The 27,976-nt window shown below is 50.5% G+C and overlaps 1 protein-coding gene across 1 annotated transcript in view; it reads right to left on the bottom strand.

Moving 5' to 3' along the window:
* DLEC1 (DLEC1 cilia and flagella associated protein) overlaps positions 1 to 19,075 on the bottom strand; it is a 50,242-nt gene extending 31,167 nt beyond the window's left edge. The window contains exons 1-9 of the mRNA XM_084754901.1: positions 18,172 to 19,075; positions 15,060 to 15,210; positions 12,061 to 12,171; positions 10,109 to 10,296; positions 9,710 to 9,930; positions 7,271 to 7,349; positions 3,575 to 3,662; positions 2,206 to 2,379; positions 1,142 to 1,278 (exon numbers count right to left, since the gene is read on the bottom strand). Coding sequence (XP_084611027.1) covers positions 1,142 to 1,278; positions 2,206 to 2,379; positions 3,575 to 3,662; positions 7,271 to 7,349; positions 9,710 to 9,930; positions 10,109 to 10,296; positions 12,061 to 12,171; positions 15,060 to 15,210; positions 18,172 to 18,582 — 1,560 coding nt within the window. The 5' untranslated portion in view covers positions 18,583 to 19,075. The remainder of the gene's footprint in view (positions 1 to 1,141; positions 1,279 to 2,205; positions 2,380 to 3,574; positions 3,663 to 7,270; positions 7,350 to 9,709; positions 9,931 to 10,108; positions 10,297 to 12,060; positions 12,172 to 15,059; positions 15,211 to 18,171) is intronic.
* Positions 19,076 to 27,976: the final 8,901 nt, after the last annotated feature.

The following is a 27,976-nucleotide window of genomic DNA, read 5'->3' on the forward strand; positions in this document are numbered from 1 at the left end:
GTGTAGGTGTCCATGTGTCCATGTGTGTGTAGGTGTCCATGTGTCCATGGGTATGTAGGTGCACATGTGTCCTTGGGTATGTAGGTGCACTTGTGTTCATGTGTGTGTAGGTGCACATGTGTCCATGGGTATGTAGGTGCACATGTGAACATGTGTGTGTAGGTGCACATGTGTCCATGGGTATGTAGGTGCACATGTGTCCTTGGGTATGTTGGTGCACATGTGTTCATGTGTGTGTAGGTGCACATGTGTCCAGGGATTACGCCAGGCTGGCCCTTTTATGTGAGTTCTGAGGATTTGAAGATTCTCCCACGTTATCGACTGAGCCATCTCCCAACCCCCAGAATATTTTAAAGTACTGTGCAAAAAATACAGAATTCACCCAAAGCCGCCTGTCCACACATGACACTCAGATCTGCCGTAATAATGCTGGGCCAAGTGAGCACATGGGGTCACCTTGAAGACTGCATTAAAAAATAAGAGGCACAGCTGTGTGGAGGTGGTGCATGCCTTTAATCCCAGCACGCGGGAGGTGAGGCAGGCGGATCTCAGTTCAAGGGCAGCCTGGTTTACAGAGTTAGTTCCAGAACAACCAGGGCTACATGGAGAAACCCTGTCTTGAAAAACCAAAATAAAACAAAATAAAAATTAAAAAATAAGAGCTAGCATAAGGGACTGACTTTCACATGAACTCTGGTGCCCCTTATTTGGCCATGTCCCCTTGATGGGGAGGCCCGATGGCACTCGGAGGAAGGATAGCAGACTACCAAGAAGAGACTTGATACCCTAGCATCATATTCAAGGGAGGAGGTCCCCCTCAGTCACAGTCATAGGAAGGGGAATGGGGTGAAAGCGGGAGGGAGGGAGGAATGGGAGGATGCACGGAATGGGATAGCAATTGAGATGTAATATGAATGATTTTATTTTCAATTAAAAAAAAAAAAAAAGAACTAGCATACACCTGCTGCACTGGTGCTCGTAACCAGAAGCACATCCCTAACCTCCACACGTGGGTCTCCGGCCACGGCGGATCTACAACACCCTCCTTTTGTAAGTCTCTGGTCCCCGATGTGATGCAGCAGCCCCCTCGGGGAGCTCATTTGCTTGCTCCTTTCCCAGGCAGCAGTCCACAGTCACTCACCCGGAAGCTTGGTGGCGGCCAGCTCTTCTGGGGCATCACGCAGAACTTGCCGGCACTGAAGCCCACGTTTTTGCAGATGAATCTGGTTATCTTCACTCCTCCAATGAGGCAGTGGCCGCAGTCCAATACCGGGGACACTGCAGCCATGGGAAGAGATTGCTCAGGGAGGGCAGCATGGGGCTGGAGAGATGGCTCAGCAGGTAAAGGTGCTTGCTGCCAAGCCTGACGATCTGAGTTCAATCCCCCGGATGGACACAGTGGAAGGAAGGCACCAACTACTTCAAGTTGTCCTCTGACAGCCACGTGAGCATCATGGCACACATGCCTCTCCTACCCCACATACACACCACATATATACATGTATAATACATAAATGTCAAAAAATTTTAATTTTAAAAAGGACAACACCAAGTGATAGGATAACAATTGAGCTGTAATCTGAATAAATTAATTTTTTAAAAGTAAAAATAAATAAATAAAAATAAAAAGGACAACACATCGCACTGAATGGGCCGGGCTACCATTTTCTGAGGTCCTGGCAGAGCTCAGAGTTACACTGAGCAAGATGGATCAGTGGGGCCTGCCCTGACACCTGAGTCCCTTGGGCTCTGTCCACGGTGCTGCCAGGTCACATGACTGTAGTCTTATTAGCGTAAGCATCCACTGTAGATTCCCTGTCTGGGCCAGGGAGACCCAATAGCATCTTGGGGGGGGTGTTATATAACAAATAAGGGGGGCCTAGGTTCAGCTGAGGGACTGGCTGAAGCTGGCTTTTCTAAGGAAGCCTCCCTCCTGCAGCACCAGAGTCAACACCTACAGAGATTCCCTCTGGGCACACAGAAACACTTTCTACTGCACTGTGGGAGCAATGCCAGCAGACAGGAGAACGGAGGCCTGCTGCGGCAGAAGCTGCTTGAAGGCTCCTTTCAGGACCCTGAAGCCTCTGTCCAAGAGACACAAGATCTGTGTCGCTCTCAGGGAGTCCCGAGATGCAGCCCCCCCCCCCTTACAGAGGCTCCTCAGCCCTAACTGCATCCCACTGAAGGTACAGGGCACACACTCACAGGTCAGCACTGGTGGCGGCCTCCGGGCCTGCAGGGGGATCACCAGTGTGTGGGCAGACTGGGTCTCAACCAAAATGAAGTCATCAAAATCCCCAAGGCAGTCCGGGATGAACTGGACAACGTACTGGCAGGTCATCCCGGGAGCCACCATCCCGCCTTTTCCTGGGAACATCCCTGTGTACAAGAAAAGTGACCAATGAGAATGAGGGAGCAGCCACCCAGTGTATCTATTTCTGCCATATTGAATATTCTTTGCTCAGGAGGGAAGAGAAAACTCCGGAACGCTTGGGAACCTAGCAGAAGCTACAAGACTTATGAGGCCCCTCCCTCGGGGAGGTTAGATAAGCACGGAGCGACTGCGGGGGGAGTGGAGAGTCTTCTGTGTGGCTGCCCGCAAGTTGAACAGTGAGCTCTGGGGGTGCAGCTCTCATGAGTGGCCACTCACGCTAGGATGAAACCTTGTGACCCCGCTGCCTTTCAGTCATCTATGAGCGCCTGTAACTCTTCGTCTGTGATCCTGTACCTGACCCCAGTGAACTCACTGTTTCACCAAGTTAGACTTGGTTGGGACGGGTGGTTACCTGACTCTGTCAGTGCTGCCTTTCTGGGGTGAAGAGATGCTGGCTCACAGCTCCCCAGGAAAAGTCATGCAATAGACACTGGCCACAGCTGGACCAAGGCCAGGCTGACGGCAGAGCTGCCTGGGGCATGCAGGACTAGTGCTAAGGTAGCAACATCAAGGCCCAACAGGAGCGAGGTGGCCTATGGGAAATGAGTACCGGGAGAATTACCTGGCCTTGTGGCGTAGGGCTTGTCTCACGGGCAACCTCAGAGAGCCCCTTGAAATCTGTGCGTTTGATGGCAAAGGGGTTTTGTTTTGTTTTGTTTTAGTTTTTTGGTTAGTTTCTCACTCTTCCCTCAGGCTGGCCTCAGAACTGTGTCAATCCTCCTCCCTCAGCATTCCAAGGGTGGGGGATTACAAGTGGGAGCCGCCACCCACCCCTGCCCAATACCAGAGGCCCTCGAGACATGGCAGACACGAAAGCTGGAAGGCTGGTTGGAAGGTTACCATGGTGATGTGAGCAACAGACTGTGCCTGATCAAGGGCAGCCACAGTGTGAAGGGTGAGGTGCTAGCAGAACCTGTGCACTGAGGAAGGTGGGGAGGACAGAGAAGCTGACAGGACTCTGAGACCTGGATGGGACAGCATGGCGGGCTATGGGCTGATCCTGAGGGACCCCAGACACCGCTAAAGGAGGGAGGCGTGGGCAGAGCTCAGGACAGGGCCTTCCACCCAGCTCGTGAGAAGTCAGCAGCCGGTCCTGTTCATCATTCGAGGCAGTGTAGAATGCTAGGACAGCGAACTCACCGAGCCCAAGAGCAAAGTATGGCGAGGACGGTGGTAAGACTCGCAGGTGTCGGCTGGTCGCGGTGGTGTTCTGTAGAGCAATGGCCATCTGTGTAAAGGTAAGGGGTTCCTGTCAGCCACCCAGCGGTGCGTGGCATGCAGGCAGGTTTTATTATTTCTCTCTCTGGGGTGTGTGTGTGTGTGTGTGTGTGTGTGTGTGTGTGTGTGTGTGTGTGTGTGTGTGTGTTGTGGTTGTTTAGAGATAGAGATGAGAGGACAGCTTGTAAGGGTCAGTCCTCCCCTTCTACCGTGTGGCTTCTGTGACAGAAATCAGGCTGTCAGTCTCGGTGGCAAAAGCGCCTTTACCCACTGAGCCATCTCACCAGCCCAAATTCAAATGAGATGGGAAGGAAGAGGGAACTGAAAGAAATAAGCTCGGTCATACCTCACATGCCGGAAGTCACCGAGGTTGGGTGATGGGTGCATGGGGATCCGCTGTGCTAGTCTATCTACTTTTATTTGGGGACAATCCCATGGTAAAATTAAAACACAAAGCCAAGCATGATGACATGCCCTTGCTTTCCCAGCACATGGGAGGTCAGGCCAGCATGGGCTACGTAGTGAGTTGTAGCCCAGCATGGGTCACAGAGTAAGGCCCTGACTGAGGGAGTTTTTTGAAGCCTTCCTCCCCCAGTTAAAATGCAAAGTAAAATGAAAATTGGAGTTGATTCAATGCTTTTTCCTGATTTTTAAAGCGATAGCTACAGTTGTTCTGACAGTCAGTGCTCAAGGGGATTGGAGTTGGCTCAAGAACCCAGAAGGACCCAGATCTGTAGAATTTTAAAAATCCTTTTATACTATAGGGCACAATGTTTACATTGTACATTATTATAGGTTACATTGCTTACACAGGTTATATTGTTACATTACTATAGGTTACAACCTACTGTGGGGTTAGTTTCAAAAGTGAATCCCGCACAACCTAGAGCCACCTGGGAGGCATCTTAGTGGGGGTTATTTAGATCAGGTGGGCGTGTCTTGGGGCATTGTCCTGATTAAATTGGTGAAGAAAGACCCAGCCTATTGGGCGGCACCATTCCCTAGGCAGGGCATGCTGAACTGCATAGGACAGAGGCTGGAGGGAAGCAAGCCGGTGCCTGGGTGCGTTTGCTTCTCTCTGCTTGTGACTGCAGGTGTGGCAGGACTAGTTTCTCGGGTTCCTACTTTGACTTCTCAGTGAAGATGGACTGCAGCCTGGAACTTTAAGCTAAGCAAAGCTTCTGTTCCAGAAGGTGCTTTGGGCCAGCGTTTTTAATCACAGCAACAGACGGGAAACTAGGTCGCCTAAACACAGCCTCCCACACACCTTAAATCGCCTGTGCATTCCCCATAATGCATGGTAGCACTGCACTCATAGGTCTTACCCTGTGCTGCTTAGGGAGCAAGAGGCAAGCCTCTAAGTGGCCAGTGCAGATGAGAGCATGGTGGGCGCTCGGCCCAAGACACACACAAGACCCACTCAAGGCGGAAGGGTGGGATGAAGCAGTGGGGTGCTCCACATCAGCTCACACGTGAGGGTTCAGCACAGTGCTCAGCACACAGACGTTTCGCTTTGTGGACTAGCCTAGAATTTACACACACACACACACACACACACACACACACACACACACACACAGAGCTCACAAGAAAGAGCGCCGAGTAAGGCGCGAGGAGGGGAGAGAGTGCTGAGTGAGGAGCAAATTCTACTTCCTTCTCGCTGGTGCAGTGTTCCTTAGCTGTGCACTTACCAGTGGTCCTAGGTACTCAGGAGTATCAGGGACTCTTATCAAGGTTGACTCCATAAACTGACCTCTCCTAGAGCCCGCTGACCTCTGAATCTGGGCTGGGTACCGGCTCTACCCAGTGCTAAGCTGTACAACAGGACTGTCTGGGCAGCAGTTTCAAGGTGCACCCACACATTGCTGCCGTGTCTTCTATTGACCAGCACCAACGAGCTCTCCCCCAGACTGCTCTTTTCCAACTCTTCACTTCCCAGTACCACCGATACTTGAGGCCCAGCTTATGTTTTCCCTGCCTCATCTCCAGAGTCAACTAGTGCTTCAGAGACTCCTGGGTCCTCGCCACCCACACTCCATGCTGGTGGCCCCCACCGCCAATGCTGGCAGTACCACCATGGCTGCTTTTATAAAGTGCTGGGCTGGGGGTGTCAAACCCAGGGCTAGGCGGGCACTGCCAGCTGAGATACACCCAGCCCTGCTGGCTCCTTTTATTGGAAAGCAGGATTTACAACCTTAAATCTAGGCAGTACGTGTGCTGACCTCTACCAGAACGAGCTTACTTTTCTGCCTGTGGGTAGAGCTACAAAGTAAAGTAGAAATGCTTTCCAGTACATCTGTATTTGGCCCCTGCGTCTCCCCATCAGTGTGTGTATGCACATCTTTTATTGTGTGTATGTGTGGGTGTTTGTGTTTGAGTTATGCAGGAGCGCTGTGTGTTGCACGAATGTGCTCACATGTGAGGGCCAGAGCTCAGACTCAAGTACCATTCCCCAGGAGCCACTTGCTTTGTTGTGTGCAGGTAGATGGAAAACACTTGTGTGTGTGCGTGCACGTGCATGGTTTTTGCATATCTGGAGGCCAGGAGTCAATATCAGGTGTTTTCCTCTATTACCTTTTGAGTCAGGGTCTCTTGCTAAGGCCTGGTGCTCACTGATTGGCTAGGCTGGCTGGTCAGGGAGCTCCCAGGATCCTCCTGTTTCCACATCCCAGTGCTGGGATCACAGGCCTGCACCACCCTGCCTGGCTTTTCACACTGGGCCTGGGGATCCAAACTCAAGCTCTCGTGTTTGCACTCTAAGCATTTTACCCACTGGATCATTTCCCCGACTACACACACACTTCTCATAAGCCGTAAATCCACGTTTAAACCTCTGCTACAATCAATCAAATGCCTGCAGCTGTAAGACATAGCATGTTGTTTTCATGCATATATACATATACATACATATATCTTTTTAAAGACTTTTTTTTTATGAGACAGGTTCTCTGTGTAGCCCTGGCTGTCCCGGAACTCACTATGCAGACCAGGCTGGCCTTGAACTCACAGAGATCCACCTGCCTCTGCCTCCCAGAGTGCTGTGATTATAGGTGTTGGCACTATACCCAGCGTAAGACTTATTTTTTCTTCACTACATGTGTGTGTATCTGTGTGTGGGGGTGTGCATGTGGGTGTGGGTGTCTGTGGAGGTCAGAGCCCCCCGGGATCCCCCGGAACTAGAGTTACAGACAGTTGTCGTGTGGGGTTCTATCCTAGGTCCTGTGCAAGAGCGATAAGCGCTCCTAACTGCTGAGCCATCTCCCAGATCCTCTTCTGCTTTTTGACAGAAGTTCTCATATCCTAGTCTGGCGTCTGACATCCTACGTAGCTGAGAACGGCCTGGGGTCTCCTGGCCCCCTCCTGCTCCCAAGCAGGGGGATGACAGGAGTGCTCCGCCTCACCCAGTTTGTGGTTCTTTAAAAAAAAAAAAGTCCTGGGTGTTAGAGATACTTAATGGTGTGCTGTGAGTGCCTCCTTCAACCAAGGAGAAGCTGTGAGGTAAAAATGACACTAACCTGCCGCTGAAGCTGGGTGACAGAGGTAGGGATGTGCACTAGTCTTGCCCTACTTTTGTGTGTGGTTTGGAAATTCCATGGTGTAAAGAGGCAAGATTTCTACCTCATAGACTGGTCCAATCTCATAATCTGTGAAAAATCCAACCGATGGCTTCGCCAGGAACACAGGGGCGTCTGCGCAGCTGTGGGGGTGCAAGGGGAGAAAGCCTGTGACTTTCCTCTGTCTGGCACAGTAGGAAGCAGCGATCGACACATTCACACAGCACGATATGGTGGCACACTCCCACGCTCCCAGCCCTTGGGAGGTGGAGGCAGGACCATCAGAAGTTCAAGGCCAGTGTCAGCTACGTATCAAGTTCTAGGCCAGCCTCTGCCTCTCCACTCCCTCTCCCAAAAAACCAAAAGTAAAGAAACAAACTCCCCTACACCATGAAAGGTGTTTGTTCATAATAGGCTGTTTGTTGGGTTTTCTGGTTGATGTTTGCTAAACAGGTTATAAAATATTTTAGGGCTGAAGAGGCGACTAGTGCTCTTGTAGAGGGCCAAGCTTGGTTTCCTGTACCCATGTCCTCGGGCAGCTCACAAACACTTATACCCCAGCTCTGGGGAGGGGAGGGGAAGGGAGGGGAGGGGGAGGATCAGATGGACCCCTAGGCACCTGTATTCCCCCTTGCCCGAGACACACACATACATTTAATTTTAAAATTAATCGTAAAACCATAATTTTAAAGCAAAATCCATTTTTTGTGAAGACAAATATACTTCTAAAATTTTCAGTATGCACAAGGAAATTCTAGAAGCTTAAATACCAACATGTTAACTGGGTTTTTAGTACAGTTTTCTGTATTTCTTTATTCCTTTTAAACGTGTGTCTATGTGTCCGTGTGGGAGGCGTAAGGAGTGGGGTACGTAGTGGTGAGCCTGCATACAGCCAGAGGAGCAATCGGGTGTTCCTTCACACTCTGCCTTGCTCTATGGAGACAGCATCTCTCACTAACCCCAAAGCTTGCTCTTTCAGCTAGGCTGGCTGGTCTGCAAGCCCTTGAGATCCAGCTGTGGCCACCCACTCCCCGCTCTGGAGTTACAAGGTTCATACCCAGATTTTGATGTGCATACTTGGGACTTGAACTCAGGTCCGCATACTTGAACAGCAACCACTCATACCTCCTGAGCCACCTTCCCAGGCCCAGTTGTCAGTATATTAAGCTTTTCTTTATTAGTGTGATTATATCTCATACTTGGAGACAAACTGAACTTATGGGAAAAAGGATTCCCTGTGATTTGCCTCAAAATTTCAGTGGCGGAGAAGTGAGCAGAGGATTAGAGGAAGAGAGATTTTTGTTGAGTTGAATTCATGTGGGCATGGGGTTTCATGACATTAGGCCATGTCTGTGGTGTCATAACTAACTTATAATGGCCATATAATAAACTACATAATAAACGCTTACATTTCTTCTTTATAAAAAGATACATTAATAGTTTTGCTTGTTTTGGTTTTGGTTTTTCGAGACAGGGTTTCTCTGTGTAGCCTTGGCTGTCCAGGACTCACTTTGTAGACCAGGCTGGCCTTGAACTCACAGTGATCCTCCTGTCTCTGCTTCCCGAGTGCTGGGATCAAAGGCATGTGCCACCCCCACCCAGCAATAATTTTAAATATACTAAAGCAACTCATTCCTTTAAGGCAATTACTGAAACATAGCCAAAAACAGTCTCTTAAAGAAAAGAAAAATTGGGCTGGAGAGATGGCTCAGAGGTTAAGAGCACTGGCTGCTCTTCCAGAGGTCCTGAGTTCAACTCCCAGCAACCACATGGTGGCTCACAACCATCTATAATCTGATCTGATGCCCTCTTCTGGCCTGCGGGTGTACACACAAATAGTGCACTCATATACGCAAAATAAATAAATCAATCTTTTAAAAAAAAAGAAAAGAAAAGAAAAGAAAAATCATCATTTTCTTTAATTATTTGCACCTAAGCAAATGTTAAACGTTGCTATTAGACCAAGACATGTGATCCTTGCATGGTGGTCCTTTTTCACTGACAACTTGACCAGCTTTAGAATCTCCTAGGGGCCTGGTTGGGCACACCTGCAGGTGTGTCCGTGTTTCCGGAAAGGACTGGCTGCAGAAGAAAGGGCCCACGGAGACCGTGGCCAGCGGCACCCCACAGACTGGGGAAGGCAGGAAGCCAGCCGAGCTACCCCTTCCCCATGTCTGGCGGTCATGAAATGAACTGCTCTGGTCGGCCACATCCTCCCTGACAGATTGAACCTTCTGAGCCTGGGGCCCAAATCAAAGTAACCAATACACCGTGGAAGGGTCACATGGCTTTCCCCCAGAGAAGCCCACACCAGCCCCCCAGGGCTCTGTTCCTCTACTCTGGGGGTCAAAGGCCATGCCTGTGGGTGACCCTTAAGCCCTGCTCTCTTCTGGTTTGATACCTTGGCTTTCCAAAGTCTAGGGACCTCCTTAGTCCAGGTCTGGAGTCTTCCTGGTCTCACTCTAAAGGGTCAGATTCTCTGGGGTTCTAAGGGAAGACGCACCTCCACTCTGGCTCTGCACTCAGGCATCCTCCTTGTCTTGCGGGCTTCCTTGAAGGGACAATTAGAGACTTGCCTCCATGTGGTGTGTTAGGCGGGAAAAACCGAGGGTTTTTCAAGAAATGATTCCGATTCTCCATCCTGGCAAGAAGCAGTTTCTCTGCTTGCCGCTGCGGCACCCGTAGGTGTTTCGTCCACTTCCTGTTGTTTGGTGTACTTGCCTTCTTCAGAGCACATGAAAGTACAGTCAATAACAGGCAAGGGGGCATGGGGCTTGCTGACCTCTTGGCCAACTATGTGAGCCCGAGACGCTCAGTGCAGACTCCCCTGTGTGTGTTCCTGGGATTCCTTCCCTCCCACGCCTTCCCTGCACCCAAGGTGTCAACGTAATTCAGTTCCAACCTTGACTGTGTCTTTGGTCCCTTGTCTGGCCTTACAAACGGAGGTCAAGCTGTCTGTGGTGTACTCAAACTCATCAAACGGGACCAGCTTCCTGCAGCTCTGCTCAGCCGCCCTGTCCGAGTCTGTCGTGCGCACGAGACGCTTCTCACAACTAAAGGTCAGTTTTGAACATCCAGGGATGGAGGTGCCTGTGGCACCAAGGAAACACTCATTAGCTATGGCACATCAAGGAAGAGGACGCTTCTAAGGTGAGCACATAAAGTCACCAGACCCACAGTTGCGTCATATTCTCCTCAAAACTGTCACATTCACGACACCAGATACTGCTGTTCAGCACATGAACTATCCCTGGGATTTACTCCCTGTCTCTGAGACATAGGGCTAACAGTAAACAGCTCCCCATTTCTCAGCACGGCTAAGCAACAAGAGCAAGTGAATCACTACTAAACATACCCCATGTGTGAGCAGTTTTTTAAAAAATAATTTAAATTTTCTTTTATGTGCATTGGTGTGAGAAGTCAGATCTCCTGGAACTGAAGTTACAGACGGTTGTGAGATGCCATGTGAGTTCTGGAAATTGAACCCAGGTCCTCTGGAGGAGCAATCAGTGCTCTTAACCACCGAACCATCTCTCCAGCCCCAGTCCCCTCTTTCTATAATGGTATTACTAAAGTTTTGTTTTTATTATGTCTCATTTATTGGGGACGTGTACATTTATCAGTGCATGCGTGGAGGTCGGAGGACAACTTTCAGAAGTTAGACCTGGGGATTAAACTCAGGTCACCAGGCTTGGTGACAGGTGCCTCTAACAGCTGAGCCATCTCTCTGCCATCTAGTGTGAGTGATGTTTGAAAACAAAACCCAAAAGCAAAAACCTCATGTGAGGAATCAACATTTGAGTTATATCTTTACATCTCCAAGGCCATACCCCTGAGGCTAGACAGAGACTTCTGCTGCTAGCAAAAGTGGGGCTGGAGAGATGGCTTCTTCCAAAGGTTCTGAGTTCAATTCCCAGCAACCCATGGTGGCTCACAACCACCTATAATGAGATCTGATGCCCTCTTCTGGCCTGCAGGTGTACATGCAGGCAGCACACTGTATATATAATAATGAATAAATAAATCTTTTTAAAAAGTGCAATAAGCCCCCACCCCTAGTCTTAATACAGTGCTTCCAAGGAGTGAGTGTCCTTTCTCTACCAAAGCCACATAGCTTCTCAGCACAGCTCACTCTACCTTTCTCGGTGTGGGTATCTTTCTCATCACCACCCAGGTCCCTGGATCTCAATCCTCCCACCCCAAACAGAGACAGCTGCAAAGCTCCAAAGCCCTTGCTCCAAGGGGGGAGGCGGTATCCCAGTCCCTGGGGCTGCTGAGGGCATGTCTTTCCAGCCTGGCAGAGTTAAACACCGCTGAGGCTTGCACATGGGTTTCACAGTGACATTTCTCCAGCTGTACAGTGACTCTTACAGAATCTCCTCCATACGTTAGCCTGCACGAAGCAGACCCCTGCCCTCTTCACCCTCGGGTCTGGCCCAGCGTCACAGCCCTTCCCCCCTCCCCTCTTTGTCTGTCCCCTAGCCCACCCTGTTTGAGAAATGCTGCTCTTCTCCTGAGTGGGGAGCAGCCTGCTCCACTCTGCCTGCATAGGAACTTGATTGCTTGCTTATCTGAGTCTTCAGCCCCTCCCTTGGCTGGTTCATTCAACTTAAACATTTTTGGATCTCTAGGTGTTGGGCAGCCAGCAAAGGCATCAAATCCCACATGGGGAGGATGGGACATTTGCCTTGAAAGTGCTGAGATCATGAAGACAGTTGCAATATATGATAACTGCTGAAGAAAAGGAGGGGACAGCCCATGAACGCACAAGGAGTTAGCAGCAAGAGTGGCTGAGGTGTGGCTGCAACCTCGGGATGTCCCCCGCACTCTGCTTGAATGTTTGAGAACAGATACCTTTGGGCGCTGAGCAAAATGGCACAGGATCGTTGTAGTAATCCTCTGGGCAGATTAAGTGATGTTTCTGCAGCAGCTCACTGTCTATGCACCACCTGAAGACTGTCTTCACTGCAGAGAAGTGAACGGGACAAAGGCATTTAGGCCAGACCCCGGGGAGAAGCCGCTGAACCCACACCTCCACACTCCACGCTCCAAGCCTACGCTTCCCAAGCGAGTTCCCAGAGTCCTATGGTGAAGCCGGCACTTAAGAAATTAACGATCAAAGATCTCTCAGCCACTCAGCTGAGGGCAGCAACTTGGGGTTATTGAGGTAACCGCTACTTACATGGAGTCTGCAACGGCATACGACAGAGGATGGTACATGCAACCTAAGCCCCAGTCTTCACCCTCTGTGTCTGTCCTTTGCAGTGTCACTAGAGACAGGGTTTCTGACAGTCCTAGTCTAGACCCGGTGCTTCCAGGTTCATGAGTTCGAGACCAGCCTGGTCTACAAAGCGAGTCCAGGACAGCCAAGGTCACAGAGTAGCTGGAAACTGGATGCCTTTGGAAAGTGACATGAGGGAAATGTGCCCTCCTCCGGCAGATGCAGGAGACAGTTTTGTAAAATAGACTTCTTCTGTATTTTCATTACATTTGTTTGTTTCTTATGTGTCTGTGAGGGGCATGTAGGTGCCACAGCGCACATGTGGAGGTCAGAGGACGGCATGCAGGAGTCAGCTGATGTCCTATCACACGGCCCTGAGGACTGAACTCTGGCTGTGAAGGTAGCATGTGCACTCGGAGCCATCATCAGCTTTGGATCTTGGAGTAGTTTGGCGGCCAAACTGAGAAGGCCTGAGAGTTTGCGCATCCCTCTGCCCCTGGACATGTGTAGCTTTTCCCCCACTGTAGTGGATGTAAAACATGCTTCTGTTTTGTGTGAGATGTGAAAAAGACTTGTGTGAGGGTGTGCGGTGTTTTCCCGCTGGAAACGGACTTGTGAGAGAACAGGTGATGTTTGTCCACTAGAAGAGGAACTGCCCCTTGCAGGAGCATGGTCTTTGCCAACTGATAAATGTCCTAGTACAGACTCTGAGAGGAGATATATATGTATCCGAGTCCAAAGCAAGAGGCTTGGCTTTTTTGGTTTCTTGGTTTTGGCATTGCTACTCATTGTTTGGCTAATCATGGCTCCGTGTCCTGGTGTTCCGGGTTCTGGCTACTGCTCCGGGTTCCGGCTGCTGCGGTTGCGGTCACCTTTGCTGAATTGCGGGTTTGCTGTTTAACGGGTCTGCTGAAATCCTCACTATGAAGAGTGGAATCACTCCAAGGAACTGAGTCTAAAAAGGTCTACTTCTCCTGTTCCCACTAACCTCTTTTCTCTCCTACCTAGGGTAGGTGAGTTGGAAGTGGGGGAGGCAGTATAAGCATTAAAGAACCTCAAATAAAGTAGGTTTGAAAAGTTCAAAGCCTACACTCCACTACTGGCGTCCTTCTCAGGACAGCATACTTGCTACACACGAACCTATGATGACATAGCACCATCACTCAAACACTTTGGTGGGGAACAGTAGCAGCACCAAGTAGGTACAATCCAGCCACTATGGATTTTGGTGATGAGCACCTGACAGGACAAAGAGTCATCTCTCTTTTCAAACCTTCTCTTCAGTCCAGGGTGTAGGGATTAGGGTGGCATCTTTGTTGTTTTGTTTGTTTGTTTTTCTTTCTGAGACAGGGTTTTTCTGTGTAATAGCCCTGGCTGTCCTGGACTCACTTTGTAGACCAGGCTGGCCTCGAACTCACAGAGATCCGCCTGCCTCTGCCTCTGCCTCCCGAGTGCTGGGATTAAAGGTGTGCACTACCACGCACCGCCTGTTTGTTTTTTTTAAAGTTGGCATATTAAATAATAATGGGCTTCTTAATGATATTTTTACACACCTACCATTGAACATCCTCTTCAAAGCAGTTTTTAAAAATATTTTAAGTGTGTATGTGTATGTGTGTGTATGTATGTGTGTGCAGGTGTGTATGCATGTGTACATGCCTTGAGGGAGTAGGTGGGAAAAGCAATGCTGACGAGGGCCAGAGGCATCAGATCCTCTGGGGCTAGAGTTCCAGGTGGCTGTGAGCTGCCTGTACTTGGAATTGAACTCAGGTCCTCTGCAAGAACGGGACATGCCCCTACCACTGAGCCTTCTATCCAGCAGTCTCTTCCATGTCAGGGCTGGGCCTGTAAAACCTTGTGCCGGCCCCGCTGATGGTCTTCTTCCTTCTGGGAAGGCTGGGATTCCTTCACTGGTGCTCCGGCTCCTCAGCATGGCTCTGCAGGGGCTGGTTGTTCCAGAAGCCCGTGGGGGCTCCAGAAGCCTGTGGGGGCCAGTGACCAGTGGGGACAAGAATGAGCACGCAAAGCTGTCCTGGAGAGTTCTGACCTTCCTCCACCCGTATGGAGAAGCGAGAGGTTCCTCCCCTTGTGACAACTGTGTTAGTGGCTACAGAAAGGTTGCTCTGTGCCTGGAGTAACAAAAACAGTTCTCTAGGTGGGGAAATACGTCCTGGGGCTGTCTGCCCTGCCCTGAGATGCAGGGACCAGAGGGATGTCTGTAAAGATGCTCTACGGTTCTTCTCTTTCATTTTGGAAATAAAAAGACACTTTACAAGCAGAAGGAAGTAATTGTAATTCCAGCTTCGGAGGTGGAGACAGGCAAATTCCATGGGGCTCACTGGTCAGTCAGCCCAGCCTACCAGGCGAGCTTGACAGGACAGGTCAGAGGAGAGGAAGCCTTGGTGGGGTGGCTGGTGGGACCTAAGTAGGACCAGTGGGTCACACCAATGCCAAGCCCCTGGCTTGGAGAGTTAAATGCTGGCCAAGCACACTGGAGCGTTTTGTACTGGTTGACTGTCGTGATTGCAACTTCTCTCCTTATGCTCAGAAAAGAGTGGGCTGTAGAGTAGCTGTGGAACAGTGCACACAGCAGGGAAGCAGAGGCCGGCAGATGGATATGCTTGACACCTACCTGGGGGCAGCTTGATGGGGGTCTCGAGGACATGAAGTCTGTCGCGTTTGGTAGCATGCTCTGTCTCTGCGAGGTCCCGTGCACGAGCCTGGATGATGTGTCTCTCCAACATGGAAACCTCACTCAGACGCTGCTTGTAGAGTGCTCGAGCCTGCAAGTGGCATTCAGAGGCACAGACAAAGGGTGAGATCATGCATTCTGGCTCTACCCTGTGCCCTTGCACATCGGGGCTTTCAGCCCAGCACAGGGCAGCTACAGAACTACCAGAACCCTTTGGTCCAACATACGATATGTAAAATCTGAGGTCGAGAGACTGAAACTTCAGTTTCATAATGCGGTCAGAACAGAGTCGAGCTTGGTACGCTCCGTCTCCTGGTTTCACAGTAAAGAGAGGCTCCACCCACATCACCACTCACACTGTGAAATGCACACCTGTTCTGGTACACGGAAGTGAGGCTACCCAAATCTCGACTCAGGAGAGGCCCTGCTCTCTAGCTCCACCAAACAGAGCCATGGACAAGGCTCCAGCTGTCAGGCTCTTTGGTCTGTTTAAGCTGTTGGAAAGGACTCATCTGAGGCTGCATCCTTTTGTTGCATCCACATCCGGCATACATAAAGCCATGACGTGTTTTGTTGTTGTTGTTGTTGTTTGTTTTGTTTTGTTTGTTTGATCCAAAGAGAAATGTGATCAGGTAATATGCTACCCAGAGAGATTTGCTGGGGTTTTTTTGGAGGGGGCTGGAGGCTGCAGAGGTGGCTCTGCCGTTAACAGTATTTGCTGCTTTCCCAGAGGACCTGTGTTCAGTCCCTAGCACTCACACGGATCAGCTCACACCTGCTTGTACCTACAGCCCCAAGGGAATCTGACATTGTCTTCTGGCCTCCAAACACATGTGTGTCGAAACACACACAGACACATACATACACATAAATGAAATAAATGTTTAAGGGTGTGTGTCTATATGTGTACATGCATGCACGTGCAGAGACCAGAGGAAAACATTCCGTGCTCTGTTTTATCATCCTTAACCTTATTTTCTTGTCTCTCACTGAACTTGGTAGGTTTGATGGCCAGCCGTCCCCAGCAATCCTCTTACCTCCAACCCAGACAGGGTTGGGGTTACAGGTCGGCACTCAGCCAGTACCGTTTTTTTTGTTGTTGTTGTTGGTGGTGGTTTTTGTTTTTTGTTTTTTAATGTAAGTGCTGGAATCTGAACTTCTCTCTAGCCCCAACCTGTTGAATTTTCTGAGTTCCTGGGTCCCTGTCTCAGTTTACCTTCTGTGACTCAATCCTGCTTCTTAACACTTGCAAACACTATACCCAAAACTCTGCCACAGCATCAACATTGAGAGGTCCAACCTGGCTGTCCCAGAGCGTGCTTCAACTTCAAGACTACGTAGACTGACAAGCCAGTCAGCGGAGCTTCTAGCCCATACATACTCCTGGGACTGGAAGCAAAGCATTCGGAAGGGTGGGATACTAAGGCAGTAGTGTATGGGAGAGCACTTCTCGCTGCCTTTCTAGAACTCAAAGACATTTATTTGGTCATTGGTATTTGACTTCCATCTGTTTATCTGTTGGTGGGCGCTATGGTGAGCTATGGTACACTATGGTGACCTTATGGAGGCTATAGGACAACGTATGCAAGTCAGCTCTCTCCTTCTGCCATGCGGATCCTTGGGAGAGAAACCCCAGGTCATCAGGCTCGGCAGCAAACGCTTCGACGCTCAGACCCCACCTTTCCAGCTCTAGCCACTCCTTGAAATGAGATGGATGAAGGCTAGGAGGTGGTGGCCAGATCTTCCTGCACACAGGAAACCTTCTCTGAGAAAGCAGTGGCCAGGACAGCCTTGAACATAACATACCATGCTTACGGCAAGGTCCCATTCCTTGGACCTCCTTCCAGAAAGCCCTGATCTCAATTCTCGGATGTAAGAGTCAGGGTACTACCCAAAGCCATCAGTTAATGATTCTTTACTGAACAAATCCACGCACTTCGTATGCAGAGGAGGCAGGGTTCGGTCCTGAGTACACATTTTGAGCCTATGTGCTGAGCTATCAGGCCGCACAGTGTTTCTGTAGTCAGAACTGGGAACGACCAACAGCCAATAAGACCGTGTGGACGTCAAGTCAGCCCAGTGCTTTCAACCATCTCTGTGGGCAGACAGTCCTTTTCACAGTAACTGCAGAGATCAGAACAATCAGAACAATAAGAATAAGGAACTGCTGAGTGGGGGGCCCAAAAGCCAAAGGGAGGGTGGGGTGAGGCAGGAATTGTTTTTCTGGGAACACTTGGGCTATTGCAAGCTTGATCTCGCCCTGTCAGCATTACCTGCCAATATCCTGCCACTGGGAAGGAGGGTGTCTCACTTTTGGGGGACGGAGGTGTCACAGCTTATCAGCAAACACATTTATCTGCCAAGCCATCTTACCAGCTCCTATACTTTCTTTTTAAAGTTCCGTTTTGTTGTTCTTGTTTTTGTTTTGTTTAGGGGGTTTTTTGTTCCGTTTTTGTTGTGTTGCTGGGGTTTGAGGGCCTTACACTTGCCAGGCAAGCACTCAACCACTGAGGTGTGTCACACTTGTGATGTATTCATGGCCACTGACTGTGCGTGGCACACAGTAGGTCTGTGTTAGACAAGGACTGAGTGAAGCTGGGGCCATGCTGTGTAAGGAGCAAGCGAAGGACAGAGGAGAGTGACAAAGAAAAAGGCCCAAGAGGCTGATAAGGAGGAGAGTAGGGAAGGGAGTCCTCAACAGTGGGACCGCCAGGACACAGACAAGCTCGTCAGGGAGGACCCGGGTCAGCTGTTTTGCCTCCAGTGCAGAAGAGGAAGCCACGTTGCTGACCCAGTGATGTGGGAAAGAGCGCCTCAGCCATGACTGTGGTTAGTGATAAAGTCACCCAAGGGAGGACGTGACTGGGTTTCATCATTCTTTAAGAAACGAACTACCGGGCTGTCTGCTCCAGTCGTTTCCTTTACATTTGCAACGTGTAATGTGCATGCACGCAGAGAAAGCCGCTGGAGGTGTCATTTATAAGCGTAAGTGTAAAGCTTGGATAGGGTTCTTCACTTTAGCGTGTCACGGGAGAGTCCGCGCCTGCTATACCTGCTGCAGCTGGTCCAAGAACTCCTCGTGGCGCGCATCTTCACTGCCGCGGGCCTTGATCAAGCTGTTACTCAAGTCATCCCCGATCACCTGGGCCGTGTACAAGTTTCGGAAGACGCGGGCAAGCAGGTGTGAGATGTCCTGCGTGCGCAGCGACGCGGGGCGCAGACTCAGCATCTGCGGCTCTGGGAGTGGAGGGATCGCTTGGAACCCAGCGCGGAGGGACCGCGTGGGGAAGCCGTACTGGCAACCATCGGTGAAGGCGAGCGAGGGCAGCAAGGAGGACCTCCTGGCGGCCGAGCTGGGGCTTCTGGACTCGGCCCGGTGCTGGGTAGACTCCCACACTGTCTCCGGGGACAAAACGGCCCAAGAAACTGCAGTTTGCTGCTCTTCCATGCTCTCAGGTTCCATGGCAACTGGGACGCTGCAGGCTCCCCGTCCCGCTTCTGCTTCCGGCTCCGCCCCTTCCGTCTAGTTTTTCTTTTGAAGAGCGTCATCCCTGTCGTCACGCAAAGGCTTGCGTTCCTAACGTCTAACTAGGTGGTCTAGGCTAACCTCAAACTCACCAGCCTCCTTCCTACCTCTTCCTCAGCGTCCCGCGTGCCGGACACAGGCGCCCGCCACTGTGCCAGCTAGCATCTCTTTTACTTCTTCTTTGTAAAGGCTTATTTTTATATTGTTGTCTCTGTGTGTACATATGCGCAGTCGTCAGTGGAGGCGAGAGGAAGGTGTTGCATCTCCGGGAGCTGGAGTGATAGGCAGATTTAATCCTTCGGACATGGGTTCTGGATACAGCTCTGGTCCTCTGCCAAAGCCTCTCCTCAGCCCCAGCATCCCTCCTCTTACAGGTGGCTTATTATGAAGTTTTATGGGCAACATGATTCATTGTCGTGCTGGTCTGACTGCAAAGCCTTGGGGTTTTGTTTGTTTGTTTGTTTGTTTGTTTTTTGGTTTTTTTTTTAACTACCCAAGTGCCTTCATCCGTTCTTTAATTTGCCCAGAAGGTTCTTTACATATAATTTCTTTAAAAAAGCAAACAATTTGTTGTTTTTGCTTTTGCTTTGGGGACAGGGTCTTACCCTGAAGTTCAAAACCAGCTTGGAGATCATTACAGAGACCTGGGCTGCGGCTCTGCTGGAGTCCTCCAGCCCTTCACTGGCAGCCGAGGGCAACTGAGGCATCTGGGTACAGCCAGCCACTGCTGTGTGTGCCAGTTTATTAACCTCCTTTGTAATGCGTTCTCGTTCTGTGCTGTTCCTCTAAAGAACCCAGCCAAGACAGGGCATAAGATCTAGCTGGGCACGGTGGCGCATGCCTTTAGTCCCAATGATCTGTGTGGCAAAGGCAAGCAGATAGATCTCTGAGTTTGAGGCCAGCCTGTTCTACATAGCAAGTTCCATGCCTCCCAGGATTACATAGTGAGACACTACCTTGAAAACAAAAAATAAATAAAGAGATGTTTATTTTATGTGTATAGGTGTTGTGCCTACATGTATGTATGTGCGCCGTGTTACACCTCCAGATTCCCTTGCCTAATATAGGATCCATAATAAGCATTTTCTACTTAGGTGTGAGTTTGCTTGCCTTACACCCCCAAATCTACTTCCTGAGTTGAGTCCTAGGATGTTCACCCACAAACCTGAGCCACTTCTGCTGCTGTTGTTTGGCTCCCTCCTCTGTGCTCTGAGGCAGCCTTACTATCCAGAGCACCATGCTGAGGTCTGCACATGACAGGACCAGACCTGCTACACTCTTCCCTGCAGGAAGAGTTCACCTAGCCAGGTGGAACGTCCACGACTGCCCTCCGGGTACCTGCGACCCTAGGAGTGTTTGCCCAGATATCCTGAGTCCGTTTCCAGGACCAGGCTAAGCTTCCTCCTCCTCAGCTCCCTCTCCTAGGCCTGGCTGGTATGTGCAGTAAGGATAGTGTGAGAGTGGAAGATGGCCGAACAGGCCATCTGTCTGATTTTCTACACACATTCCAGGTTCTCAGTGGTGCAGGGAAAGGCTTTACAAGGGGAGAGTTACAGAGTAAGCAAGGCCCTAGTGTAAAGGGAGGGTCTCCCCAGAACGAGTGGTCCTGTCATTAGCTGCTGCTCCACTGTGGGAGCTCCCAGGTGTCCTTCCCTGCTATACAGGAGGTCAGGACAATTGATCTTGCCGGTACCTGCTGTTTCTCCACTCTATCCAGATGTCCTCAGAGAAAGTCACAGGGAGTCTGGGTCTGAGAGATGCTCGCATCCCTCTCCTCTGTGTGCCCTGTCTCACTGTCTGTTCAGCTGACCACCCAAGCCAAAGTCTCTCACAACATCCAGTCCCTCAGGCGGCAAAGGCTACTCCAGAAGTCCCCATGCCGATGGCTCTACCACGTCTTCCCTGCCTGTCGCTCTGATTTCCCTTGCTTTCCTCTCTCTTCTCTTCACTCTCCAGCTTCCTGTCTCTATTTTACTAGACTCTCTGCTCCTGGTACACTCCCCCACGACTGATCCTGCCATGCACGGCATTCACTTTCCATTGGGTCTCTGAAAGAGTGAATGACTGACTCCCACCATCTGTCCAGTCACCTCCCGAAGGAGACTCTGGGCACAACGGGAATTCCCAGTGAGCTGTTCTCTTCATTCCATAGTCTCTCCTGCAGCCTGTAACTTTTGGTTTCACACTTCTTAAATTTATTTTCAAGCCAGGTTTTCTCTATGTATCCTTGGCTGTCCTGGACTCACTTTGTAAACCAGGCTGGCCTTGAACTCACAGAGACCCACCTGCCTTTGCCTCTCGAGTGCTGGGATTAAAGGCGTGCGCCACTACGCTTGGCTTCACAAATGTCTTTTACTTAATTTTTTTTTCATATGTGAAACATTTTCTATTATCAGTCACGAAAAAAAAGAACCCCCCCCAAAAAAAAACAAAAAAAAAACCCCTCAAATAGGTCTAGGACACCCAGGGCTGTTACACAGAAAAACCCTGTCTAGAATAACCTAAAAACAAAACCAAAAACAAACCTTAAACAGTGCCCAAAGGGGGAAAAAATACTGGGCCTAGTGACATAGGTCTGTCATCCAAGCTACTTAGGAAGCTGAGGCAGGAGGATTGCTTAGGCTACAGAGAGAGCTCAAGGTCATCCTGGGCAACTCAGCCAGATCCTATCTGAAAATGACAAAGGATGGCTGTGGGGGTCCGGGGGTGGGGGTGGGAGGTGGGAGGTGGGGAGCGGGCGGGGGGGGGGGGTTGCGGTTGCAGCTCAGTGGGAAAGCACTCACCTGCCATTCGAGGGGCCTCAGGTTCAATTCCCAGAACTGATGATGAACTAATACATCTCATAAAAGTATCATCGGTTATTTCTCCCCAGATAATGAGATTACCATATTGTTACAGCTATTCTTCCTACTTATAAAATCATTGATTTTTTTTGTAATACAAAACAAAACAAAACATGCTATGTGTTGTGGCCTCCTCACTTGTTCTACAGCAGCTTTGCAGGGGCTGTTTTGTTTGCTTGGCGTGCTTTGGGTTTTGTTCTACTGTAGATATTGCCATCATGAGGAACTTTGCTCGTGTCCGTACTGACTTCCTGTGGCTGTATACTATTTATGAGGGGTGATATGCTAGAATTCCTCAGCCGACGGTATGTCAATATTTAGCACTTGGCCCTCCAGAAGGATTGTCTCACAGTAGGTGCCCAGCAGGTGCTCCTGGGTATTTTTGTTTGCTGCCCTTGTGTGTGTGAGGTGCATATGGAGGCCGGAGGCCAGCTTCAGCTTTTCCTCCTCGGGAGCCATTTTCCTCGTTTTCTTGTTGTTTGTGTGTTTGCTTGTCGGAGACAGTGCTTCCGTTGTGCAGCCTGGCAGGCCTGAACTCGTCATACACACCACAATGACCTCTACCTCTTGAGTGCTGGGGTTAAAGGTGGGCACCACCACACCCAGGTCACATTGTTCCGTGAGACAGGGTCTCTCGTGGGCCTGGAACTCTCCAAGCAGGCTAAGCTGCCTCACCAGTGAGCCCTGGCACGCAGCAGTCTCTGCCTTGTTGGCACTGGGGTTACAAGCATGTGCCACCACGTCTGGCATTTTTACATGGGCTCTCACTCGAGTCCTTGTGTTTGCACGAGCACTCTACCGACTGAGCTGTCTCCTCAGCCCACTGGACACTTTAAATGTGCTTCCAGTCTGTCTTGAACTTCATCCTTAGCCCCACACCTCCCCCTTGAACTGCCTTGTACTGCACGTAGTCCCCTGGAGGTCTGATAGCTTCCAGTGTAGCCAAAACTGAGTGCTAAAGACAGCTCTGTTTTCCAGGTCCCTGGCCAAAGCCTTCCAGTTGTCCTTGAGTCCTCAGTTTGCCTTGGCTCTACTTAAGAAAAAGAAAATGAGCCGCGCCTAGTGGCGCATGCCTTTAATCCCAGCACTCGGGAGGCAGAGGCAGGCGGATCGTTGTGAGTTCGAGGCCAGCCTGGTCTACAAAGTGAGTCTAGGACAGCCAAGGCTACACAGAGAAACCCTGTCTTGAAAAACCAAAATAAAATAAATAAAAATAAAGAAAACAAAAATGAAAACAAAGCCCTCTCCCCAAAAAACATATTTAGTTTTATTTATGTATCTGTGTGTGAACGTCTGCATGAGCTGTGTTCATGCAGGCACCTGTAAAGGCCAGGAGAGGACACCAGTCACCTAGAGTCAGTCATAGGCTAACGGGAGCTGCCTTGGATCTGAACCCGGTCCTCTGCAAGAGCACGACAAGCTTTCAACCTCTCAGCCACCAAGCTTTCTCTTGAACACTGACTGGCTGGCTGTACTTCTGAAAACTTTCTGGAATTCTTTTTTTTTTTTTTTTTTTTTTTAGTTTATTTATTTAAAGATGTATTTATCATTATGTATACAATGCTCTGCCTGCATGTACACCTGCAGGCCAGAAGAGGGCATCAGATCACATTACAGATGGTTGTGAGCCACCATGGGTTGCCAGGAATTGAACTCAGGACCTCAGAAAGAGCACACAGTGCTCTTAACCACTGAGTCATCTCTGCAGCCCCAACTTTCTAGAAGTCTATCACCTTTCATCTGCAGAGAGGCCTGTGGTATGGAAGAGCATAGGCACCTTCCTCCCTCCCTCCCTCCCTCCTTCCCTCCCTCCTCCTCCTCCTCCTCCTCCTCCTTCTTCTTCTTCTCTCTTTCTCTCTCTCTCTCTCTCTCTCTCTCTCTCTCTCTCTCTCTCTCTCTCTCTCTCTCTCTCTCTCACACACACACACACACACACACACTGTGAATGATTGAGGGCAGGAATATCTTCCCTCAGGCTCCCTGTTTTAGACCCTCCTCATCCTTGACTTTTTCTAGCCAGCAGAGGACTACTTTTCCCGTATGACTCAGTCCAGGTGTTTCTTCCGGAGAAGCTGAAAGGATTGTAAGACCCCACAGGCCTCAGACCCTGTCATCTCTTCGTTTACTCCTCCCACCAGGCTCTCTCTTAGCCGTAGCCACCCGCCACACTGTCACATGTTCCTCCAACACACCACTCTCCCTGAGCCTGATCTTCTGTCTGGAATCCTCGGCCCCAGGCACTCCTGCACACCCTACTCGCTCACTTCCTTGTGTCCTCTCAGAGCCACTGACCCCGTATAGCCGGCCCTGCCTTTCACTTCCTTGTCACCTCATATGCTACAGGGCCCACTTGTGTTCAGTGCAGCTCTCTTTTCTTTCCACTAAAATCTAAGTTCCAAGACAGCAGGAGGTTTTGATTTTTTTTGTTTTGTTTTGTTTTTCGAGACAGGTCTCTCTGTGTAGCCTTGGCTGTCCCGGACTCGCTTTGTAGACCAGGCTGGCCTCGAACTCACAGCAACCTGCCTGCCTCTGCCTCCTGAGTGCTAGGATTAAAGGTGTGCGCCACCACGCCTGGCTTGATGTATTTTTGAACACTGAATATTCCCAAGTTTCTGTGTGCCCAGTGGATGATAGATCCTTAATACATATTTATAGAATCAACAAAATAGAAGAACTTTTTTTCTTTTTTGAGACAAGGTTTTTCTTCTCGTCCTGGCTGTCCTGGAACTCATTCTGTAGACCAGGCTGGCCTTGAACTCGCAGAGATCCTTCTGCCTCTGCCTCCTGAGTGCTGGGATTATAGGCATGCGCCTGACTGTAGATGAGCTTTTTTCAAACAGGAGTTTTGGTGCCTTCTCCTGATTGGACACTCCCTTCTCCATCTCACGTGGACTTTGTCACCTGAGAGACACAACCAACTTTCTACTCATCTTAGACATGACACCAGTGACACACTAGGCAGATGATCCCGTTCGGGACTTGTTTGGTGAACTGGGTATCTTACTGGGGTCATGTACAGGAGCATGGGTGAGTTAAAGGCAACTGTTCCATTGAAAAGCCCAACACTGAAGAACTTGCAGGCAACTCCCCCAGGGCCTCCTCTCTCTCTGCACATGTGTTTACTGATGAGACAAACCTGGAAGAGGTCTTGTACATTTTTTTTTTAACTTCCTGAGCCTCGCAAGTTTCCTTAGCTTTCTGAGTCTTCCCATCTTCCCTCTCCCTCTAAGAGGGAATCTTTCAGGTCAAAGGAGATGGCTCTGGAGCACTCTCCCCAGCACCCATGAAGCACACCATCTACTTGTGGCTCGGGTAAGTGGAGGTGAGCAGTGAGCAGCCATCAAAGTTGACTCAGTTCCAGGGCCGGGAGTGGCGGTGCACGCCTTTAATCCCAGCACTCGGGAAGCAGAGACAGGGAGATCTCTGGGAGCTCTAGGCCAACCTAGTCTACAAAGTGAGTCCAGGACACCAGGGATACACACAGAGAAACCCTGTCTCAAAAAAACCAAAACAATACAAACAAAACAAAACAAAAAATTTAGCTGGGCATGGTGGCATGGGGGGCATGGTGGCACATGCCTTTAATCCCAGCACTTGGGAGGCAAAGGCAGGTGGATCGTTGTGAGTTCAAGGCCAGCCTGGTCTACAAAGTTCTAGGACAGCCAAGATAACACAGAGAAACCCTGTCTCAAAAAACCAACCAACCAACCAAATAAACAAATAAAAGCAAGTTGACTCAGTTGCATTCCCATGAATGCTAATAAATATAATCTCAGAAAAGAAGCTTTCAATTGGTGGATGTGGGTGGTACATGCCTTTGATCCCAGAACTCAGGAGGCAGAGGAAGGCAGAGCTCAGTGAGTTCAGATTTCAGTGAGTTCAAGGCCAGTCTGGCCTACAAAGTGAGTCCAGGACGGCCAGGGCTACACAGAGAAACCCTGTCTTGAAACACCAAAAGAAGAAGAGAGAGAAAGAAAGAGAAATGAAAAAAGAAAAGAAAAGGAAAAAAAAAACCCTTCAAGATCCCTGTGCTATCCTGTGATTACCACGAGAAACGTCATCTGTATGGCCTCTCCATCCTTGCCCCATGAGTGATGTCAGCCCAGGATGGTCTGAGGACCCTTCCTTGCCACCAGTGCCTCCTTGCTCAGGTGACCATCCCATTTCCTATTGATGCCGTTGGACCTGGGTCAGGACCTTCTGCATGCAGCCAAAGCGAAGTTCACAGTTTTCAAAAAGCAAGGCCATGGCCTTAGAGCGAGAGCCTCCGTGGCTCTTGTGTTCGAGAAGGCCATGGGCGGATGAACTCTAACCCAGATCCCTTGGCAGGCAAGTATCGGTGCCACCTACATCCCATCTGTGACTTCATTTTCTCCCAGAGCCAACGGTTGCTCCTGGTTATAGAAAAGCAAAGTTCCCTGCTTAGATTCTCACTGCAGAAATGACTCCTTCACCCTGACTTGGGATCTGAAGACAGGGAGATGACCAAATTGGCTTCACTCACCCAGGCTAGGCTTGGTTGAGCTTCCTGGGGGAGGGGCTGAGCAAGGTGAACCCGGGAGCCTGACCATCCTGAAATTTCACATTCTTGTGCTGATAGTGCACACTCGTATGTACACACTACTGTCAAAGTGAGGCATGGTATGGGGGCCAAGGGAAGTGCCCCTGACAGGACTGGCTCTAATACTAGACCTGCCCACAGTCACCTCAGAAGCCCCCTCCCCAGCCTCCACCTTTGCGCAGACCCTTGACACTGAGACAGCCAGGGTTTGGGGATGTGCGACAATGCTGGATCTCTGCCTATAGAGAGCAGGTTTCAGACACTTCAAAGAAAGCCTAGTGCTGAGCTTTATGAGTAACCGGAGTCTCAGGAGATTTTGCCAAGGTTCTGGGGTAGGGTAAATGCAACAGCGAGCCAGGACTAGGCCCACACAGCTGCCGTGGGAGTTGGGGGCAGACAGAGTCCAACCACTTTGTAGTTTCGCTCTACAGCTCTTGCTGTGTCTTATATGTCCCAGCCTCCCCCCACCATATAGAGTCACCCTACACACACCACTTAAACCTAGTTGCCCAGAGCAGAGGACCTCCCACCCATGAGGGAGGAAGAAGAAAGCGGAGGGGAAGGTTCAGCCGAGGGGGAGCACCATCCTACAGGTCGCACTCGGAACAGGGTGTGGCACACCTCATTTCTGGCAGAACCTGGCTTTGAGTCAGCATGCACATTCTAGCTGCCAACCCCAGGCGAGGGAGGAGACATCCAACGTGTTTGGTGGAAGACAAAAATGGGCTTGTTTCAAGTGATTTTGGGGGGTATGTAGCCCCACCAGGGCCATTTGTGGCAGAGGGAGAGGCCCTAGTGCTTGATAATGCCCTGGCTTGGAGTCCAAGACTCGGAGACAGAGATGACAAGAAGAAGAGATGACGCTGGCGATGAAGCTGCCAACTGGCAGTGTCAGGAACTCTTGCTCTCAGGTTGTGGAGAGGAGCCAGGCTTGAGGAGGTCTGACTCATAGTGAGAGTACCTAGCAGGCCGCAGGGCAGGATCAGAGATCGAAGTGGGAGGTTCTGAGGCTCCAGGAGGACCCAGAGAGAGCAGAGCTTTGGAGAAAGAGAAGGGGGTGTCTCATCTTTCCTCCTCCCAGGCTCTGTCTACAATGGGATGCCTTCCCAGGGCATCAGAATGGGAGCTCAGTGCCAGACAAGGAACCAGCCCGGGACTATAGGGTGAGGGGTCAGGGGAAGGTACATGAACACGGTTTACCCAACCTCAACACTCATCTGCCCACGGAGGCCTGCTAATGCCAGAAGAGAAAGGGCTGCGGTGAGCCAGGCCAGCCTTTTCCAGGCTAACCGCCTTCACCATCAGCGGTGGGGTCCACCAGGGGACCCCTACCCAGGCAGCCTCATGGCAGGCCTCCCATCTTTCTTCGCCCCTCATTAGGGGGCGAGGGGCCTGTCCCTGATTGCTATTACCCCTACCTTAACGAAAGCACCCCCAGCCCCTCCCTGAAGTCTCCCTGAAAGAGGAGATGGTCCCTCTGGAGGAGTGGGGAGAATCTAGATATTACTCTCCCCAAATTTCCCAATGTAGGCCCGGGCTTGCACTGGTTTCTCGGAATACAACTCAGACTGCCCAACTAGAGCGCGGCTTAAGTAAGCAGTGATCCCTGTGCCCGCTAAGGCACGATTCTGATTCTTTCCCATATCACCCACAACCCCAGCGATGCTAGGCGCCCACAGGCAGGGCGTGGGGCAGGAGCTCGCCGCCGTAATGACAGGGCCTGTGGGTGGCGGCCGCGGAGGAAGCGGGAGGGTTCTGACTATTTCTGGCCCGGGCGCACCCAGCTGGCCCAAGCCCCGGCCAGGGTTGGCCAGTCTTCCCAGCCCCCTCTCCGTGTCCTTTCCCGGTTCCCTGGATGGGGCGGGGAGAAGAGCCGGTTGGCGGGCCCTGGGGGCGGTGCGGTGCCGTGGACCCACCCCCACCCCCC

Source organism: Acomys minous, assembly GCF_964271855.1.
Source record: "Acomys minous genome assembly, chromosome: 13".
NCBI classification, from domain to species: domain Eukaryota; kingdom Metazoa; phylum Chordata; class Mammalia; order Rodentia; family Muridae; genus Acomys; species Acomys minous.